General features: G+C 40.1%; 1 protein-coding gene across 6 annotated transcripts in view; it reads left to right on the forward strand.

Annotated features, from left to right (window-relative positions):
- Positions 1-22,476, forward strand: part of Lars2 (leucyl-tRNA synthetase 2, mitochondrial) — a 139,573-nt gene that overhangs the window by 19,234 nt on the left and 97,863 nt on the right. For all 6 annotated transcript variants that reach the window (XR_011704029.1, XM_071600406.1, XM_027932564.3 and 3 more), the window contains 2 exons: positions 7,736-7,827; positions 10,010-10,070. Coding sequence is in view for 5 of the 6 variants with exons in the window: in XM_071600406.1 (XP_071456507.1) it covers positions 7,736-7,827; positions 10,010-10,070 (153 nt within the window). In the remaining variant the exon portion in view is untranslated. The remainder of the gene's footprint in view (positions 1-7,735; positions 7,828-10,009; positions 10,071-22,476) is intronic.

Consider the following 22,476-nt stretch of genomic DNA (forward strand, 5'->3'; position numbering starts at 1 on the left):
GATGGTTAGAAAATAAAATTGCCCGCCTCCCACCTCGGCTGGTCTCCCCAGCACCTTCTGGTCCAGAATTCTGGGTGATGAAAGCATCAAAGTGCCAAGTCCCCCTCACAGAGTTGGGCTTGGACTAATTAGTCTTAGGCAAAAAGCCACCAGGCATTGTCCAAATAGTTTTCTGCTTGGGCCTTTTTGCTATTCACTGTGGAGGAGGAGGAAAATTGAGGCTATGAGTCTGGCAGCTGCATAACCATAATGTAATTACCCACAAATATCAGGAAGCGAGGGGAGTTCTTAGCGAGTGAACGGTAGTGTACATCTCCTCGGCCTTTCAGTTGCCAGTGAACAGGTGTTTATGAAGTGCCCAGAGAGTGCAGCGTATGGCATTTAGTTTTCAAATCTCTGTAGCATCAGAAAGTAGATAGTGGATTTCCAGGGCTTATCCTTGCAGATGTAATTTCAAGGGGAGGCTGAATTGCCAGTCCAGGCCCTTGTTTGGAAACTGACTGATTCATCTGCCCATCACGTCCCTCCACATTCCCAGAGGAGGTCTGCTGCTTTGAGTTTAGGTACCGTCATTTGTTTTGTTTTTTATTCTGAAATATTCATTTGATTTTTATATCCAATCTGTAATAATGCAGGTTATTGTACTTGCTAACAAAATTAAATGTTCTGTTTCTTATTTCTTGGAAATAGTGTTGAACCTACTCCAAAGACGCCACGGTACTCTGAGAATAGCCGTTTTTGAGAAGCAGTAACCATGGTTGCTCTAAGTCTGAAGCTGCACTGATTTCAGATGTAAAGTTTTGTCTTATGATGAGAGGGAGAGAGCTGGCTATTTCCAGGGAACTGGCTGGCCCTTGGTAGTGAGTGACATGGCGCTACCTCTGTCCACCGGGCAGTTTCCTTCCCATTGGCCTCCACACTCTTTCGCTCTCTCTGATCTTGCTTGCTTCCTGTGTTGGAAAACAACTGTCCATTTGCCTGTTTATTTTTTTTTTCTTCTTAAAGTATTTTTAAATTGTACGTAAAATTCTGTAGTGCCCCTGTTAAAAAGAAACACAACGTAGATAAGGCTTGGCTTCCTTTGACCACCCTCCCACTTTGAGCAGACTCCTCCAGCCAGTGACCCTGGCATTTTCCACAGCATGTCCTGCCAGAGTCTTTTCTGTACTCTTTCATATGGAACGTGCTCTCTCCTCTGTCCCTCTCTTCTAGACTGCTTGTCCTCCAACCACCTGCCAACTCTGAGACACCCTGGCTCAGCTGTAGGAAGGCAGGCAGTCTTGCCTGGATGGCTATTAGTCAGCTTCCAGGCCTCTCCAGGGCTGGACCCTGGGCTCTGCCCTGGCCTCTCCAGGGTTCTACCACCATTTGCCTCCATCCTTGATTTCTGGCCTGCATCTTAGCTTTCCTGACTCCTCTGAGATCTCACATCATGGTAGGGTTGTGGTCCTATTAGTGTTCCCACACTGTCCTTGGCCAGTTTGCTGTCAGAGCCATTCCTTGCTTTGATTTCTGTGGCAGAAGGCTGACCCCTCTGGTTCTGTTTCCCAAGCTGTGATGTCCATTGGCTTCTAGCTGGTTTTGAACAATAGGAAATCTGGGTGAGATTGGAGGGCAGGAGGAAGGGAGAATCCAGGGAATTTCTGGCCCTCCCTCCCTGCCCTGGTTCCATCTCTCCCACTAATCCAGTTCTATCCAGGAGCCTGTTCGAGCTACTGAGCTGATGTCACCCTTTGGGCTCTGCTGAATGCTTCTCCCTTTGTCTCAGTGCAGACATTGCAGTGGTATCTTGTTCTTCTGACTTTCTGGGTGGTCCCCTGTCCCCTTGGCTTCTCACTCAGTTTAACATACTTTAAGTATTTGTTATAAGAACTTGGTGGAATTGATGGTTTTTCAGACTTTGGAAGTTTATTGTATGGGTTTTTTGTTCAGCTATTGGGACTTCTTAATTCAGTCTCTGAATATTTTTGCATTTATTATTTTAAAATTATCATTCTAGTCATCTGCCACTCTCTGCAATGTCATGTTCCCGTTGTTCCAAATTGATATGATGTATGTCTCAAAGTATGTCTTCTTCAATAGATGTAAAAAAGAAATGAAATATCTGGAAAAATATTCTACAGCTGCAGAAAGTACTCATACCCAAGAATAGGTTAACTCCTAGGAAACTGAGACCACTCAGGCGAGCCCTAGTGTATAAATCCAGATGCCAGTTGTTTTTTTTTTTTGGTGGGAGTGGGGTGGTGTAAATTGCCTAGTTAGCACATGTAAGTTAGAGGTGTAGTTACTTCTTTTTAAAAAAAAAATTTTTTTTTTAGTTGTTGATGGACCTTTTATTTATTATTTATATGCAGTGACTGAGAATTGAACCCAGTGCCTCACACATGCTAGGCAAGTGCTCTACCACTGAGCCAAAACCCCAGCCCCCTGCAGTTACTTCTTTAACTAAGGAAGAACTAAAACAAGTTAGGGTGATAGAAAGGATTATGAATTTTAAAACCAAAAGGAGGGTTTAAAGTTTTGTTTTTTCTTTTTTTTTTTGTTACTGGGGATCGAACCCAGGGCCTTGTGCACTTGTGCATGCAAGCAAGCACTCTACCAACTGAGCTATATCCTCAGCCTGAGGGTTTAAAGTTCTAGTGAATGATTTGGACAGTCTTGGTATAGAGAATCCAAGGACAAGAAACTGAAGAAACTACAGTTTTTGTTTTTGTTTTTTTCTGCAGGGCTGGGGATCAGGTCATGGCCTCTGCATGCTAAGTACATGCTCTACCACTGAACTACTTCCCTAGCCCAGAGCAGCATCTGATGCCTAGAATGGGGTAATTAGTCTGAATAACATTTAAGAGACCAAGACATGAATGAGGCTGGCAAAGGAAGCATCTGTCACATTGTCTCTCACGTAAACGAGCCATAACAATTTTACCAGAAAATAGAATCTGCTGTTTGAGAGACAGAAGCAGGTTTGAGTATGTTGTAATCCTGCTGCAGGTCCTCGGTTTATCCCCCACCCCAACAGGAGTGAATCATTTTATAGCATAAGAGTGAGCTCTGCACCTGCTTATGGGGCTCTGGGAAGCCAGGATATAAGATCAAGGAGACCCTTCCCAGATCACTGGACCTTTATTTCAGTGATCTGACCTGTGGTGGACAGAACTGCTGTTTGACTTCATGATGCAGAAGGTCTTTCTCATACTCTGTCTTCTTTTCTTCTGCCTAGTGTGATTTTTTTTTAAATTTCAATAAGAATCTGAAATATTAAGAAACTTTGAAGATTTTTCTAACTTCATATTCATAGACAGCTTGGAAAACATGTGAACTAAGAATATCTTTTCATGTTCATTCCATCTGAAAACAGAAATAGAAGTGAATAAGTATATTACGTAAATCCAGACGGGTTTTTTGTGACAGTCTCTGTATTGACTTTATTTAAAAATATGGATGGCGCCTAACAGAATGTTAATAGGCAGAAACATTGAATCCGTGCCATTTTGGCAGTTCTGACAAAGACACCAAGTGGTAATTAAGTTTTCCCCTTTCTGTGGAACAGTTACACAACAGTTACATTATTCTGCCAGTGAAGCAGTCCTAAGAGACTCTCAGCGCAGCTGGAAGCAGAACTCAGGTGTTGTCCGTGGAAGTATTATAGAACTTTCAAGTAATCCAGCACATGTCCCCTAGCATTGGATTTTTTTTCTTCTGAAACTTTAAAAGAAAAAGAGAAAGAAGTGCAAAACTTAATTGCAATCACAGGAGAGTGTTTGTCATCTATGGATCAAGCAGTATTCAAGGGAAAGCTGTGTCCCAAAGGGTACTTGTCTTAGGATTCTTGGCTGCCAGGGATTGTAACCCAATTCAGATCAGCTTAAGCAGAAAGGGAAGTTTTGATTGTTTGGTTTTACAGATCCTGATGTAACTCACAGGATCCAAGGAAATGCTGTAGGAACAGGCTCACCAGGATTGGGACCAATTCCTTGAAGCCAGCTGCATTCTAGCTCTCCTAGCTCCTTCTGTTTTGTTTTCTCAGACATCTCCATGAGGTGAGGCAGAGTCACCTGGAGCTCTTGGGGAGCCACCTGGACTAAGGAGAAAAGAGAGTCTCCTCCTGTCCCAGCACTCGGCCTGGCTTCAGACCAGCCTGGAAAAGGAAGGATTCAGGCATATGCTTCCCCTGTAGCCAGAGGAAGGGTCTTTATGATTGGCGGTCCAGGCCAGAACCCTGTGAGATTGGAAAAACAGTTTCCAGATGAAGAGATGCTGTTTGGGAGGATGAAACCCCGGGTCTGTCACATTTCACAAGAGAAAAATAGACCTCAGGTTCTCAGCTGAAGTGGGATGTGTCCAATTAGGTTGCTAAAACTGCATGGATCTGTTCAGGGATTGGTAGAACTTTAAATAAAAAGACATATATGCATATTTTCAGATTTTATAAAGAAATCCACAATATAATGTTAAATGAAAAAATGCAGGTCATAAAGTGATATATTATAAATAGATTCTATTTCCATAGACATAAGCAAGTTCCTATACATGTCTTCATGTTTGTGTCTGTGTTTGAGGGTGGAGGCTTTGAAGAATACAAAGGCTGGGGTTATTGGTTATATTAAGGAGCTGGGAATGGGCAGAGTAGTGGGTAAGGGTCAGCTTGGCCTTGATTTGTCATTGTGTTGTGTTGTTCTACTTGTTAAAAGCAGTTTGTTCACGCTAAGTGAATAAGCCAGTCCCCCAAAACCAAAAGCTGAATGTTCTGTCTGATATGCGGATGGTGACTCACGATAGGGGTGGAGGGAGGAGTGGAGGTTCACTGGGGTGGACAGGGAGGAATCGGGGAAAGGTCGGGGGTGGAATGGGAAAGATAGTAGAATGAATCAGACATAACTTTCCTGTGTTCATATATGAATACACAACCAATGAAACTCCACATAGTGTATAACCACAAAAATGAGAAGTTATACTGCATATAATATGTCAAAATTCATTCTACTGTCATGTGTAACCCAAAAGAACAAATTAAAATTTTTTTTTAAAAAAAGCAGGAAATATGGATTCAGCAACTGAAAATAGTAGCTTAGGAGTCATCTCAGGGAAGTCCAGGGCATCCCTGATGGCCCAAACTGGGAAATACAGCACAGAACCTGGCAAACCAGGCTGCCCTGGAGCAAGAACCAGCATGAGAGATCCATAGCATGTTTGTTTACTGAGCCTGTGTCCCTTCCAGAGAGCAGGTCTGGGTGAGACCAGTCTCCCACCACCTCCAATATGGTGACATCTACTTCAGGGCAGTGTCCTTGCCCAGGGCCATCAGACAGGCTCCTCCCTGACCAATTCACAGATGGCTGCCTTCTGCTGATGGACTGCTCTGCTCCAACCAGCTGCGACAAGAACAGCTGGGCTGCTTTCCATCGAAGCACCTGGTGTGAACCATTAACTATGTGGGAAAGAAGAACTGCTCGGTTCCTTTCCCTGAAAGGAGGGCCAAGGACCTCTCCCTTTGAGCCTGTGTGGTCTGCTCTGTTTAGGTAAAAATTTCTGATGCCTGGCACTAACCTTCTTCTGAGGCTCCCTGTAAGCAACCCACCCTTAGGGAAGTACATGGGTGTATCTCACATGAATATATGTGAAGTAGAATTTTAAGTGAGTCTTATTTCTTATGGTGTATGTCTTTAGTTGAAAATGTCCCATCCTGATGTAGGGGTAGGTGATGAGGTGGCGCCAGCAAGTGCCTCTGAATATTCATTATCCCAGGAAGTGGGAGCATGAGCTCAGGTTCTCTGCATGGTTACACACACTCCTGCTGGTGGCAGTGGACAGCCAGTCAGATGGCCCACTGGAAGGGGCTGCTTTCTAGAAATCCTGGAAACTGGCTTGGAGAGAAGCTGTGTCTGTGGCATTGTGGCTGGATCATTTTCCTAGACTAGTGGGGAACTGATGGGGCAGAGACCTGGCTGTCTGAGGCCATCCTTGGTGTCTGTAAACAGTGTTTCACGTCATTGTTTCTATATGCAGCATGTTAAGTTAGGTTTAGAGAATTTGCTGTTGAAGCTGCCAACTACACTCTAACTAATCATCCATTTGGAGAAAGGAGTTTCTTAGTGGCCTATCCTGGCTCAAAGTGGTTGCTCCTCAGTCTTGCTGGGCCACAGTTGCTTACACTTCAAATAAGGGGGTAAAATAGAGGATGTGTCTCAAAAGAATCTTTAAGCTCCAAGATCTTGAGATTTTGCTCTTAAGAGAATGGAAATATCTTATAGGAAGTGGTTTGAAGGCAGTAATCTTTAGGAATAAAAGTAATAATGGTCAACACTACACACAGCACTTTACTTACTACCTGGCAGGCACTATTCTCCGTGCTTCTCCTATATTAACTCATTTAATCCTCACGATGATCTGATGAAGTTACCAATTTATCCCCATTTATAGAAGACAGACTGAGGAAAGATGAGGAAACTACATGTAGAGCATTCCTTATGCCCAAGTAGTTTGCAATTAATTTAAAATATATAGGACATTTTACAAATTAGTATAAATGCTGCATAGGGCTTGCTCAAAAGATCTACTTAGATACAGTCTCAGTGGTTATTATGTGGAGGCCTACTGTCTGCTGCTATGTGTTCCCACATCCCTGGTAGTGGTGTATTCCCTTCCTTACTGTAGGAAGAAAGGGATGGATTTCAGGAAGAAATGGGGAGGGGGCCTTTCAAAAGAGTGTGTTGGTTCAGGTAGGGGAAAAAGAGGGAGAGGAAGAGAGAGGAACAACAGAATTCTCGGATCTGGAGTGAGCTCAGGTAAGGTGTTGAGTGATACTCAAAAGATGGGAATGGGTGCTGAACTCAGGTGAGTTCAGGAGAAAGACAGTGGCCTGGGCCTCTCCAGATGGACCTGCTTAGGTGAAGGTAGAGCTGGATCTCTGGTTATCAGTCATGGTGCACATTCAGTGCAGCTCTGTCCAACAGGACTTTCTGTGGCGATGGCATATTTTATATCTCCACCATCTGATTATGTAGCCATCGGCCATTGTGGCTATTGCATATGTGGAAAGTGGCTAATGAGCCTGAAGAACCAACTTTAAAATTTTATTTTGAGGGGCTGGGGATGTGGCTCAAGCGGTAGCGCGCTCGCCTGGCATGCGTGCGGCCCGGGTTCGATCCTCAGCACCACATACAAACAAAAGATGTTGTGTCCGCCGAGAACTAAAAAATAAATATTAAAAATTCTTTCTCTCTCTCTCTCTAAAAAAAAATAAAAAAATATTTAAACAAAAAAATAAATAAATAAATAAAATTTTATTTTGATTAAGCTTGAATGTATAGCCACATATATGGCTACCATATTGGACAACACAGCCCCTTAACTGGAAAATTCTGACATGAATGAGTATTTTGAAAGTCTATAAATTTTATGTGCACATATTTTTGAAATTGAAGAAAGCTTTTTGCAATTTCAGAAAAACAGTTTGGGTTCATTACAGACAATACAAACAGGAGAAAGTAAAAAGTACTTATGAGAACAACTAAGGACTCAAGAGATGACTGCCATTGGCGCTTTGGCGTATAACCTTAATTCTCTTCCATGCGAACATCACAGGCAGCCTGCTGGCTCTCAGACACATAGTTAGAAATCACCCAGAAGGAATCAAGAATGTTAGCAGGAGGGGATGCTGTTTGTTGCCCAGAAGAGAATACCCACATAGCTGTTAGTGATTTGCCGTGGCTGATGTTTGTCTTCTCGGTGCTAGGTCATCAACCCCATGGGATGGGATGCATTTGGATTGCCTGCTGAAAATGCTGCCATAGAGAGGAATTTGCACCCAGAAAGTTGGACCCAAAGGTATGTGTTGACAGGTATATTCAAACACTTGTATGCAAAAACCTGAAACATTTTTTTTTCAGGCTATGCATGAAAAATAAAGCAAGCAAACAAAATACTTCAGCCTGCCAAGAAATAAACAGGATTGTCTGTATTGGTGTTTGTCTTCTAACACACTGTGTTCTCATCTAAGAAATATCAAAGAAGGAGGGGTGTTTTCATGAAGATGCTCTTTTGATGTTTGTTATTTACCAAGTTACTCGTCCTTTGAGCGTTTGCATTTGGGAGAAAAAAGGACAGTTACATTTGTTAAATTTCTCTAATGCTTCTTGTCTTGTTGATCATAGTTTGACCTGTATTCAAACACTACATTGTAATTTTCTCTAAACGTTCATTTTGTCTTCATCATTGACAAGCAAAGGGAACTTAGTCAATATGGAAATACATGGTACTTGATGCTGGCTGTGGCTTTCTCCCAAGCACGCCCCCCCACCCCCATCTTCCATGTACAGTGGGCCAACAGTGTCCATCCCTCTTCTTCCTGGTAAAATCTTGAGCGCCTCACACCAGAACACAGCAGAATCTTCTGGGCCCACAGCATCAGCCCCTTTTACAAAGACTTGAGACCTTTTTCTCCTCACTCCTCAGAGATGTAAAAGGGCACTTCCTGGGTTTGTCCCCAGTGTCTTTCACCTCCCTCTGCTTTCCCTTGCCCAAGGCTACTTTCTAGAACTATTGGACTTCTACTGTTATATCTACTTTTCTTTTCTTCTTCTTAACCCCTAGTTTCTATTCTTCCACTTATGGTGAATTCTAGATTAATAGGAGTAATAAAAAAAGGAGGTGATATTTTAAATAAAATGATCAAATATACCTCAAATTTGATGTAAGCTATAGTAGGGATTGGGAAACTATGACCTATGGGCCAAATCCATCCCTACTTCTTAATATAAATAAAGTTTTATTGGAACACAGTTATGTGCATTTATTTACATATTGCCCCTCACTGCTTTCATGATACAATGGTGGAGTTGAGTAGTTGTGTCAGAGACCATGTGACTTACAAATCTAAAAACATTCCTCTAGCCTGTTACAGAAAGTTTGGTGCCCCTTTAGTATAGTAGTTAGCACCTAGATGCGAATCCTGCCTTTCCTTCTTGCTAGCTGTTTATTCCGAGCATACTTCTTAACTTTTCTGTGCCTTTGTTTACCAGCTATAAAACTAGGATAGTCATAATTCCTACCTCATGTGACTAGATAAAGATTAGCACTTTTCTACAAAGTGTTTGGCTCATAAATAAGCTATTATTAGCTAATCAGAGATGACAGAAGACTTTTCATGGTTTTTCATATTTTCAAGTCTGCTTGAATTGAAAGAGGCAGCATTGAAATGTGTTAGTCCTTTTAAAAAATGATGCATTTCCTTATTCCATATTATAAATTAATTAACTCAGTTTCCTCCCTACTTCATAGATATTGGACAGTTTTAGTTTTCGTTTTCTGATTGACAAAGTACTCTTATGATTTTCTTTGAATTCCCACAATTTATTCATTTAGATTTTTAATTTTCTTATAGTTCTTGGGATTGAACCCAGGGCCTCATACATGCTAGGCAAACATTCTATCGCAAGCCATGTCCCCAGCTACCTGCCACACTCACACACATTTTTTTTTTTTTTTTTAAATTTTGAGACAAGCTCTCACTAAATTGCCCATGCTGGCCTCAAACTTGCAATCCTCCTGTGTTGTCCTCCTGAGTTGCTGGGATTATAGGCATCCACCACTATACCCAGCTCTAATCACTTTAAGACTTATAATTGTTTGACTTAAATCTGTGCTAAATTCAGGCATGTGGATGGGCCAGGAGTTGTTGTCTATCTGAATGGCCCAGGAAGGAGCATCTCCCAGGGCCAAGACCACTGTTATTTCTATTGATTGTGTATGTCTCCAAATAATGAGTCTCTTCTAATCCAAGAAGATGGTAACTCTCAAAAAAGAAGAAAAAAAAAAGTATTTTCTAATACATTGGTATTTTCACTGATTCTTAGTGGTTATTTTATTTCTTTTTTGCCAGAGCAAAATAACACTTAGAGCCCCTCTGAATCATCTATACTTTTCCAGTTTCCCTCCATGTTCTCAAAGAATAGTTTCTTTATGGTTTTAACCCCTCTCAAAATCAAACTTGCTTTCCTTTGTTTCACAGTAATATTAAACACATGAGGAAACAGCTGGACCAACTGGGCCTGTGTTTCAGCTGGGACAGGGTAAGTCAGCCCTTCCTCTTGGGAGGTCAAAATTCTTAGGAAGGGCCTGATTTCAGGGGACTGTTCCTCTTGTTTGGATTGGGAGAAGAGAAGGGAGGGAGGTGGGGAGCTGGAGGGAAGGACTAGCTCTCCACAAATACCAAAGTATCCTGAGTGGATAATTTGTCTGCAAACAAGTAATTTTCTGTGGGATTAAGCTAAGAGAATTAACTTCTTATTTAACTATGTTTATTTTGTGTGTGTGGCAAAAGCTTTGAACAAGGATTTCTTTTGCTCTCTGCAATGGTTTAAAAAGTCTATTAGAATCTACATAAAAGTGATTAAATACCAACTCACTGGTCCTTTAGGTGATTAGTGTTCTTGATTGACCATTTAGTTACATTTTTGTACCAAGTTCATAACTGAGGCTCATAACAGCCTATAATGATTCAGTCACATATTACCTTTTTGGTGTATAACAGTTTTACTGTTATGCCCCCGCAAACAGTGGAAAATTCCAGACCCAGGAGGAATTCATGGAAGACTGTGAAGTGAGTCTTTCAAAGCTCTGGTCAGAGACCACTTCTTAGACATGAAGGAGTATCTGTTAGATATGGTGGACTGCTGCTTGTCCCCTCCACAAAGGGCCCCTTCCATGCCATGATACCTCTCAGCATTTCCCGTACTCCACAGAATATTGGGGATTCATTGCTTGTGCCATTAAGTTTATAGCCCTTTACTCAAGAGAGCCCTGAAATAAACCTAGGTGAGATCTCTTCTTCCCCAACAATTTCTTAAATGATTAAAATTTAATGAGTACAGTGAAAAGGCCTTGAATTTTTTTTTCATCACTCCTTTAGATTAAGGAGGGTTTAAATCAATTTCTAATTGCACCTCTGATGCCCTTTCTGTCATCGAGTTGCAAGACCATCAGTGTTTCATTTGACAGAGGTGTTAAAAAGGCCTGGTGTCTGGGCCAGGCTATCCTAAGGTGCCAGTGGAAAATCATTGATAGAGAATGAAATACAATCTCATGCAGAGAGAGCTGAGTCATGTCCAGAACATGTTACATGTTAATATTCCTTAAGGGAAAAGGTAGATTCTCTAGCCTCCTAGAACGATAACTGACCTAGTCCTATACAGGAGAGTTAAACATAAATGACTTGAGAATTGTTTTCCTGATTATCATAGAATATTATTCAGAAAAGTATAAAGAACATAGTATAGCTAAGTTAATATCCTGGTATGGTTCCTTGCATTCTTTTGTTCTGCAATTATAAACATTTATATGATTTACTTTTATAAAATTTAATTTGTAGTGTGTGTGTGTGTGTGGTACTGAGGGTTGAACCCAGGGCCTTGTGTACTTAGACAAGTAATCCATAACTGAGCTGTGCCTTTCCTACATAATGCATATTTTAAAATCTTGCTTATTTTACCTAGTATTCATGAATATTTCACATTTTGTTAAATATTCTTTGAAAAAGCTATTTTTGCAGCTATGTATTTTTCCTTTTTATGAATATAACTTTTAAAATCTATCCCTTATTCCTATGCATTTAGATAAATTCTAATATTTCTGCTATAAATACAGGTTCTCAGTCCCTCTTGTGCAAATCTGAAGTCCAGAAAGCTGTGAAAAAATGAAAGTATTTTTGTAACTTATTGGACTGCAACACCTGACCTGAATTGATATTTCACTTAAAATTAATATTCAAAGATTTTTAAATAGGAATAGTAAAGTTATCAGCTATTACCCCAGACCTAGTTAGGTAATTGTACTGTTATTTTTGTTTTAATATCCAAAAAAGGTCTTAATTCTAAAGCATATTAGACTGCAGGGGTTTCACATAAAGGATTTTGAACCTCTAGTGCTATGGCCAAACATCACTGTTCTCTACCGCTGTCGCCCACGGTTGCTGTGCCAGGTACCATGTAGGTTATGATTATCTCAAGGCTCTAAAAGCAGATACTTTTACTGATGTCATTTTATGGCTGGTCACCCAGTTGGCAGGCTGGGGTAATCCACTGACCACACTATGGCTGCTCTGCACATTCTCCACACTTGGAGCAGAAATCTAAAATCTCAAAAAAAAAAAAAAAAAAAAAAACCACCAAAAAACAAAAAAACAAGAATAGGCTTAAGGCTGGTGGTACTTAGTGCCAAATTATCCTCCATAAAGGTTGTATAGGCTTACACTCCCAAGATACTGTGCAGTGTTTCATTGGTATTTCTTTTTTTATTTGTGCTAGGAGGGGTGTTTTTTTTGTTTGTTTGTTTTGTTTTGTTTTTTTGTTTTTTGTAGTGCTGGGGATTGAACCCAGGGCCTTGTACATGTGAGGGAAGCACTCTACCAACTGAGCTATACCCCTAGCCCTTGATAGGAAGTTTTTTTCATGTGTTTAATGAATATTTGAATTTAGGGTGTATGTGAATGATCTAATCAAATCTTTTGCCCATATAGGTAGAGGGTATTTGTCCTTTCCTTCCTTTTTTTTTTTTTTTTTTTGGTATTGGGGATTTAACCCAGGGCTGTTTTACCACTGAGCTGCATCCCCAGCCCTTTTTTATTTTTTATTTTGAGACGGAGTCTTGCTAAGTTGCTTAGGGCCTTGTTAAATTGCTGAGGCTGGCCTAGAACTTGTGATCCTCCTGTCTCAGCCTCCTAAGCCACTGGGATTACAGGTGTGCTCACTGCACCTGGCTTATATTTCCTTTTCTTAATGATTTTTATTTTGTTATGAATACTATTTTTTCTATATTATCAATTGTTTCTGAGTTAGGGTTTTATGAGTCATTTTTGTATTTTCCAATAATCCTTTTTCTCCTCATTGACTAAAAGGCTACTTTTATTGTAGAGTAGAATCTTTTATACTATCATTAAACACTAAGTTCTATTTCTATTTATTTGATCTACTTGTTATGTCTTTATGAAACTACTTTTTGACTATAATTGCTTTATAACTCATTTTAATACCTGACAATAAAATAAACAATTTGGGCTTTATTTATTAATTTCTTTTGGTATATCAATTGGTAGATGTAATTAATCTAAAATACAAGCAAAATACATGGGGAAATCTCTTGACTAATCTGGAATCCTTGTGTCTAATAGGAAAGTGAAAATTATTTTCACAACATACTTATTTTCCAACTAGACTTTTTAAAACATAGTTTTAAGTGTTCTTCTTTTGTCATAGTATTTGAAATTTGGATTTTTTTTTCTCTAGAGATTTAAAAAATATTAATTCTATTTTGTACTCTGCTAAGAGATAATTTTAAAGGTTTTTGTTTTGTTTTGTTTCATTCTTAAACAACACATCCTTGGTATCAACATAAAAAAATAAAGCAGTGTATTTTTCTTGGTCCCCTTGTAACATAAAGAAAGTAGTGGGCTGGGGATGTGGCTCAAGCGGTAGCGCGCTCGCCTGGCATGCGTGCGGCCCGGGTTCGATCCTCAGCACCACATACAAACAAAGATGTTGTGTCCGCCGAATACTAAAAAATAAATATTAAAAAAAAAAAGAAAGTAGTAACAGTTCCACTTTCCACTTTCTTAATCTATTCTAAGGGTTTGTTTTTGTTTGTTTTTATATTCTGAGATCCTAGGCCTAATGTACTGTTGTGCTACAATTTTTCAGATCATGTCTATTTCTTTAAACATTATATTTGATATTTGCTTCCAGTTTTATAATCATATCCATAACAATTAATTAAATTTAATGATCTTAAATTCATTGCTTATCAGTAGACCTTTTACATCTGTCCTTTAAAAACTGTTTTTTGCATCTTGTTTTAAGTCTTCCTTCGGATCCTCTAATATTACTCACTGTTTTCATAACCAAGAATGACTCTCTGCTGAATATGAATAGCAATATTTTGGTTTTATCTTTTTATATTTTTTCTTTCACATTTTTGTGGTGGATCTCAATCAATTTTCTTCTTTTTTTTAATACTTACAGGCTCACAGGAAGTTGTCAGGATCATAACAGAAATCATTTGGCAAAATATAATATTGAAATCAGGAAATTGATACCAGCATAATACTAGTAACGAGAGCACAAATCTTATTCAGATTTCTTCAGTTTTTACTTGAAGTCACTTGTGTGTTCATATTTATGATAGTAATAGTAGTTGTTTTATGCAATTTAATCACATGTAGAGATTTACCTAGCCACCACTACCTGATCCATTGTCTTTTGATAGAGAAGTCTAAGGCCAGCCAGAATTAAGTCTGTGTGTATTGTACTCTTCTACTCCATTCTGATCCTTGTTGGGTTCTTTCTTTCTCTGCCTTGGCCATTTGACATTCTCATCAGAATGTATCTCAGAGTTGGTCTTTTGGCTTTAATTTGCCTGGGGCTTGGTCTATGAACTTGTGATCCATAGTTGGGGGCGGGATCTTTCCTGTGGATCTTACATGGAATCCTTTGCAGAGTGCTGACCATACCTGTGCACTCACTGACCTTCATGAATTTGATTTCCCAGGTCTGTCATGATTTTGGTCACCTTGTGCTCAATTTGGCAGCACATACACTAAGATTTTGATCATCTTTTTTTTCTCCACCTTCTAGAAGAACTTCTCATGCTTGGTTTCACTGATTCTGTTTATGTAGAATCAGTGTTGTTTAGCATAGCTTTTAGTAGAAATATTAATTTTGCTGTTATATTTTTAGATTTATTAGAATTTTTCCTTATCTTGTTCAATTTCCATTTTCTTTCTCAGGAAAAGAAGTGGTGCTTTTTCTAGACCAGCTCCTGCTGCTGCTTCCCCCGCCCCTCCTCCTCTTTCTCCCCTCTTCATCTCCACTTCCTTCACCTTCTCTCCTTCTCCTTCTCCTCTTCCTTCTCCTCTTTCTCCTCCTCCTTCTTCTCCTCCTCCTATTCCTTCTTCGTCTTCTCCTCTTAGTCATCTGTTAAGACCATTTATCTTCAAAAGTATTCTTTAACACAAGGAGATGCTCTTGAAAATGTGTTTTGGCTTCTTGTAATAAGTCTTTTTTACAGTTTGCAATGCTATGTTCTCCTTATTTGTTCCAGAATCCTGTAGACACTTCGTGGACTGCTCCCTTCCCCCATTCCCAAGTAAGGTGGACTAGTATGCCAATTCAGAGATCCCTTCAGCCCCAGGGGAGGGGAGGGGAAGCTCTGTCGTGTTCTCTGCGTCATTTCCTTAGGTCTGGGTTTGGAGAACTTACTGCTGTGGTGCATCGTTCTCTTAGGTCTGATCTTTGCTCAGTATGAGTTGGTGTCATGGATGTACTCTGAACATGAGTGCTCAAAGTGTTGCTGAGCTACCATGCCAGAGGGGTCCAATTTATAGACTTTGCCTCTGCCCAGAGCCCCATGGCCTCCTCTGCCTTCCCCTTTGAAATAGGGGCGCCAGAGCCCTGCTTCTCAAGAATCAGCCAGTTCCTAAGAAGGGGATATGTTTTTGGCTTGTGGCATTTTTCTTCTGGACCTATCTGCTATAATTCCTTGGCATTTCTGGCATGTTGATGGCACCTTCTGTTGTTTCCAGCATTGGCATAGCCCTGTTGAACACCCTCACCTCCATCTTTATATTCTGTTAGTCATTTTAATGAGAGTAATGGAAACAAGTTTAGATGTGTGTGTTCATGATGCCCTCTTGCCCAAAAGTCCATACGCATTTTTTGATTAAACCTTTGCCATCTGCTTGGTGCATACAAAGCAGAAAGTGAGGAGAGAGAGGAAACTGTTTATTGAATTGTTGAGGCAAATCTGTCCCCTTCACAAACAATATTCCTAAAGTCTCATTAAAAAAAAAAAAGATCATTCAGCAGATGGCTAGCCAACAATTAGAAGAGTTTTTAAAATACAGTGGCTCAGAAATGTTATCTTCCTCCTCCAGACAGAAAGCCATCTTTAAATCCAACTCATGACAGCCTTCCTTCTTCCTGCCTCTCCTTGGGCAAGGAGTCCCGTAGAGTTGTCCTGCTCTTGAACTGCATCCTCATCTTCCTTACATAAAAGCTTAATTCTCTGGATTGAAAAACATGTATGCATTCCTGGAATTAATGCATTTCTGGTGAGCCAGAATGATAATCAGAGATCCTCTCTTAGCATGGTACAGTGTTTCACTTTCTCAGATGTTAGTCTCCAAACAGCTTGTATCATACTGAGGAGAAGGAAAGTAACAAATTGGAAGCTGAATGTGAATAGTTGAACATCTACTGAGAGAAGAGTAAAGAAGAAATGAAATTCCAAACTGTGCACTGAGAGAGAAAGGTGGGGTGGAGAGTAGGATGTTTCTTTGTGGAACACTCAGTCCCTTTTGGGAATAGTCAGCAGCCTTCCTGAGAAAGTGTGAATTGCATTTGTGTTAGTCAGCTTTGCATTACTGTAACAAATACCCAAGACAATCAACTTACAAAGAGAAAAGGTTTATTTTGGTTCACAGTTTTGGAGGTTCTAGTTCATGATTTGATGGGCCCAATACCACTGGGCCTGTGGCAAGTCAGCATGTCATGGTAGGAAGCATGTGGCATGGCAAAGCTGTTTATCTCATGGCCAGGAACAAAAGAGAAAAGAAAAAGCAACCAGGGACCCACAGTCCTCTTTGAGGACACCCTCTTCCATAACCTAAAACCTCCCACTAGACCCTGCCTTCTAAAGGTTCACCCACCTCCAAATAGTGCCAAACTGGAAATGAATACCTGGTCTTTAATATATGGGCTTTGGGGGACATTTAAGATCCAAACTGTAGCAGCTTTCTATATTTTAAGGTTCAATTATAATTGGGTGATAATGAACTGACCCACGGGGATGGTTTTGTGAGTTCCATTTCATGTTACAGAGTTAGCTTCTAAGTCATTTGATGAGGCCCTTTGAAGCAGATGTGGCTCTGACTTTGATCTCTGCCACCTCCCCAGTGTCCTGGTGCCTGAGGTGGTTCTGGTGATGATTCTTGATTGGAATAGACTCAGGCCTGGTTTTCATCAGGAATCATCTGAACAGTCATTTTAGGAACAGTCCCTAGGAGTTCCCTTCAAAATCAGACAAGTATAAAAAGAAAAAGAAAAAAAAAAGCTCAAACCAAATAAGATTCAAAGTATTGACTGTGGAACTTTCCAGAGGAGAACCTTGTTGTTTATTTATGGTGCTTACTGAGCAATCTCCACACAGCCATACTTCATTGAAAATTAAAGCAAAGAGGGAATATTCCAGGACTGAGCATAAATGATGTTTGGATTAACTCAACTCTTCTGGTTTTCTGTCAATGACATAATCAAAAGTTGACTATTTTCTGAGTTTATTGCAGAGATCTTGCGTTTTTATTTGCACTCATTTTCATTGTGTCTGTGTCTGATTTCTTTCTCTTACTCTGTCTCAGTCTTCTGTACATTCTTGTGCCCAGCAATAAGGTTGACTGCTTTGCCCATTTCTAGGCCAGGCGAGCACAGAATTGCTGCCCCCTAAGACTATTATCCATTAAAACAAACTGAAATGTGACCTTGTACTCTCCCCATGGGCCACGTGGGCTAAGAGGGACTTGTCTGCAGAACTGTGGGTGAGGTCACATGTGAAGGGAAGCCAGGGATGGCAGAGCCACATGAGTGCTGTACTCCACCCGCATTTCTCATGAGAACAGGGCTTTGGGTGACTTTGACCTCTTCCAGTTTTTGGCTATCAGTACCTTAAAGCCTGCATAAAGTAGGGTAGCTTCTTAGGGTCATGGCATCCGTAGCACATGTATCTTCATTTCTGTTTCTCTCTGATCATGATACAATTCCATATGTAAAGAATTTAGTATATGTTGCTAAAAATGCAAAGCCTCTTATCTGTCTTACTTGCTCGTTTTCTTGTAATCACAACTCGAATATCATAGCATAGAACAGTTAACAGTACCTTAGGTCATGGAATACCAGTTTGCACATTTCTGTAGTTATGTTAGATATCTTTTTTTTTTTTTTTTTTCCCTACTGTGGACTCATTTGCTCGAGTCTGCAGGTCTTTGTTTGATCCTTTTCTTTCCCACCCACATGTTGTTACCATGGTGGAGGAGCATACCCTTTTTCCATCCCCAAAACAGTCTCTTTGCATCATCCATACCTGAGTTTATTTTCAAAGTCAGCCAATTTATATAATTGCAAAGTTAAGATTATTATTGTTTCGGAGTGCTTACTACCTTGGCACTTCATGTAGAGGACTGGTCTGATAGGAAGGACTCAACTCTAAGAAATAATGAGGCCTCCAGAAGAATAGGGAGATATATTTTTTTAAAATTTTTTTTAAGTATTTAAAGAATAGCTTAAAACAAAAAGAACTTGGGAGCCGGTGAGCACCTGAAAACATGGTCGAGAAGCTTCCATTGTGAGAGCCCTGAGCTGGTTGCCTTGACAACTGGTAACAGGCACTGGGAGTGCTTTACTCTCCTAGTCCCCTTTCAGAAATCCTCACAGAGGTGAAGCAGTTTGGCAGATCTCTGGCTCTGGATTACTGGTTCTCCCTCAGAGTCTTTTACCAGAGGATTTCCCTTTGGTTGGGACCGGATATTGGGAGGGGACAATGTTACCTTTATTTTAGCTGATATGATTTGGCTGGTTTTCTTTGGGCACTTACCTGTTTATTTACAGGAAAGTCCGTGCTGCTACAGAATGGTTGGTGTTCCGATCTGTGCCATCATCTTGAGGTCAGGACCTTGTCTCCTCATTAATAAGTGGCACCCACCCAGTTGACCTCTGTGGTCAGGCCAGCTCAGTGCTTGCCAGTCTGAAACATGGAAGGTGGATTTTTCTTCGCCTCTGCCAAGGTAGTAGTTTTCTTGGACTCTTTGACCCTAACTAAAGAAAGAGGTCTCCTGAGGATACTCAGTAAATGTGGCCATTTAAGGAAATTCTTTTGTTTTGTCCACAGTCCCCGCTGGTAGTCATGAGCCTGTCCCTATCAAAGGGGACATCTGACTAATGGAAGAGAACTTCCCCATTTAATGTTTGATACTTGTTTTCAGGAGGCAAGACCTATGCCTATCTTGAAGGCCTAGGTTTTGGTGATGGATCGTGCCTTTAACACATGGTCAGCATGATCTATTTCCCCTCTGAGTCATGGCTCTTTTCCAGGAGAATGCTTCTTGTTATTGGGAGACATTAGATTACTCTTTAAATGCCTTTGAAAATAAGTGCACAAAACCTCTCTCCCTACGGCTGAATTAGCCTGCAGATTAGTTTTGCACATCAGCCAGCTACAAGCTCTGATAGAATGCATGAGTGTGAATGGATGGTACAGTGAGCTTTAGGTATGGTGGAAGCAATATTTAAAAGGTCTGGAAGATGAAGTCATTATTTCATGAAAATAACAAAGATGATTTTTTTTAGTGTACTGAAACCAGAATGAGCACCAGAATCACCAGGAGAACTTGTTAAAACTTAGATTTCTGGGCTCCACCCCCCAGAATTTCAGTGATTTTGTTTCTCTTCTTTAGAAAGAAGAAACATAGGAAAGAGTAAATATAAACAAATAATAAAATCAAAACTTAAAAAATAAGCCTGGCACAGTGGCTTATGCCTGTACATAGTCCCAGCTACTCTGGAAGCTGATGTAGGAGAGTCCCTTGAGCCTAGGAGTTTAAGGACAGCCTGGTCAACACAGTGAGACCTATCTCCAGAAAAAGGAGGGCCAGGAGGCAGATAAATATTAGACAGTATTTTTCTAAATACAGGGATTATTTTTATTTATATTTATTTTTATCACTTCCTTTCACTATAAAATATAGACTAGAGCATAAACCATGTACATATAGCTTAATACATTGTCATATAGAAATAAGCAAGGCACAGTGGTGCATACCCATAATCCCAGCAGCTTGAGAGGCTGAGGAAGGAGGATAGTGAGTTCAAAGCCAGCCTCAGCAGCTTAGTTAGGCCCTAAGCAATTTAGCAAGATCCAGTCTCAAAATAAAATATAAAGAAGGGCTAAGAAATTGGGGCTTAGTGGGTAAGTACCCCTGGATTCAATCCCTGCCACCAGAGGGGGAAAAAAAGAAAGAAAGAAAACATCACCAGCTCCCAGAAGCTCAAAATATGCCCCCCGCCCTTTTATACTCCATCTCTCCTCACTGCAGGTGACCTCTGTTTTGACATTCATGATCATTACTGATAGTACGATCAATATAGTTTTACCACCTACATATGTGTTTCTTTTAATTTTTTTTCCAGATGATTTTTTGTTGTGGTAATATGCACATAACATAAACTTGACCATCTTAACCAGTTCAGTGGTATCAAGTACATTCATATTGTTGCACAGGTCTCTTTACCTGTATCTCTAGAACTCTTTATTTACATCTGTGTTTTGTTTGATTTTTTTTTAAACAGATGTTAACAAAAGTTACAGAAATTGAATTACTTGGTATGTGTTCTTTGATGTCTACCTTCTTTACAACAATTTTTCTTCAGTTTTTTATTGTAAAAATAAAATTTTTTCAAACATTCAGAAAAGTCGAAGAAATAGTGCAACCACCATATGCTTTCTGCCTAGATTCAATAACTGTTGCCGTATTTGCTTTTGTATAAATTCATTTTATTTTTTTTCTCTGAATTATTCAAGTGTAACTTGTAGACCTCATGGCGCGTTACCCTGTGTACTTCAGCATTCCTGTCTCCTATTAACCACAGTGCTGTTTAGACAACCCAGGAAATTAACAGTAACTCCATAATATCTAATCTCCAGTCTATATGTGAATTCTCACTTGTCCCAGGAAAGTCTTTTATTGCTGGTTTTAATCTAGACAGGTCCCCTGCATTTGTTAACCATTGCCACCACAGCAAAGTACCTAAGGCTCGCCTCTTAAAACAGCGTAAACTTATTATCTCACAGCTTCTGTAGGTCAGAAATCTGGGTGGGCTCATTGGCGACATCTGCCAGGGTCTTACAAGGCCACATTCCAGGTGTAGACAGGTGGATACTCTGGGGGGGAATCCACTTCCAAACTCATTTGGGATATTGACTGAATTCATCTCTTCAGCATTTGTAGGGTGGCTCTCTGTGTCCCTGCCACTATTAACCAGGGCTGGTCCTCGCTCCTGGAGGCTGCCTGCATTCCTCCTCCAGCTTTCCACAGGATCCTCTAGTAATACATTCATTCCCTCTTATGCTATAAATCTTTCTGACTCCAGTTAAAGAAAGATACCAATTTTTATAGGCACATTTGATTATTATGTGCTCACCTGGATAATTGAGTATACTCTCTATTTTAATTATAGCTGTAAAATCCTTTTTGCCATTTTATAATGGCATGAAAGCTATACACATTCATTTGAAATGGCACTTTGAATTTTGAAATTTGGTCTCTTCCCAGGCTAGCAATATGCACCATGATACTCTCTGTAGATGCTGGGTGGCTACAGCAAGCAAAAGTTCCCAGTCAGCTGTGATCACAAGAGGAAAGAGCTGATATGTGCAGTGTTACTAAGCTGTGCTCTTTGGTAGTTTAGATGTATGCATTTGCATTTGATTTTTTTTTTTTTTAAAGGCAGGGCCTTGCTAAGTTGCCCAGGCTGGCCTTGGGCTTGTGATCCTCCTGCCTCACCCTCCTGAGGTGTGTGCCAGCAGCTGGCACCACTGCCTCTCTTAAAGAGTTATTCCATCCATCACTTTCTTTTTATGTTTAAAAGTAAGTTTTAGGGGGCTGGGGTTGTGGCTCAGTGGTAGAGTGCTTGCCTAGCGTGTGTGAGGCACTGGGTTTGATCCTCAGCACCACATAAAAAATAAAATAAATATATTGTGTCCATCTTTAAAAAAAAAATCTTAAAAAAAAAAAAAGTAAGTTTTAAAAGTGGCTGATCATCTCCTGGCTCCTTCAGCTTTAAAATAGTAGTTAGAGGCCATTTCTAAATCCTACCCATCTTATCACCCAGAAACTAGCATTGCTTTGCTAACAATGATGACTCCACCAACCACTAGGGCCAAGGCAGTGGCTGCAATGCTACAATGAAACTTTACATACATGAGTTCCTGAATTTATAAGGCAGATAGCAGCTGTTGCCCAATGTGCCACCTTCTTCCCTAAACCACCTCAAGCTACAACCACAACTGCCATGGTTCCTCGTTCTTTCTCTTCTCCTGACTTTGCATTTTTGAATTATCATATTTTCAACTTTGGGTAGATTAATTAGGACATATCTCATTGTAAATCAAGGAGTATCTGTATATGTAGAACTCCCAAAAACTCAACAAGAAAAACCTAAACAACCTTTTTCAAAAATGAGTCAAGAACTTGGATAGATGCTGCTCCAAAGATAAGATGTTCAGCATCACTGATCATTAAGAAACTGCAAATCAAAACCACAGTGAGATACTACCTCACTCCCAATTAGGATGGCTACTATCAAAAATGAAACAAAACAGAAAATAACAAGTGTTGATGGGGACATGGAAATATTGGGATCCTTGTGCACTGTTGGTAGA

This window comes from Marmota flaviventris, chromosome 1 (genome assembly GCF_047511675.1).
Source record: "Marmota flaviventris isolate mMarFla1 chromosome 1, mMarFla1.hap1, whole genome shotgun sequence".
Taxonomy (NCBI): Eukaryota; Metazoa; Chordata; class Mammalia; order Rodentia; family Sciuridae; genus Marmota; species Marmota flaviventris.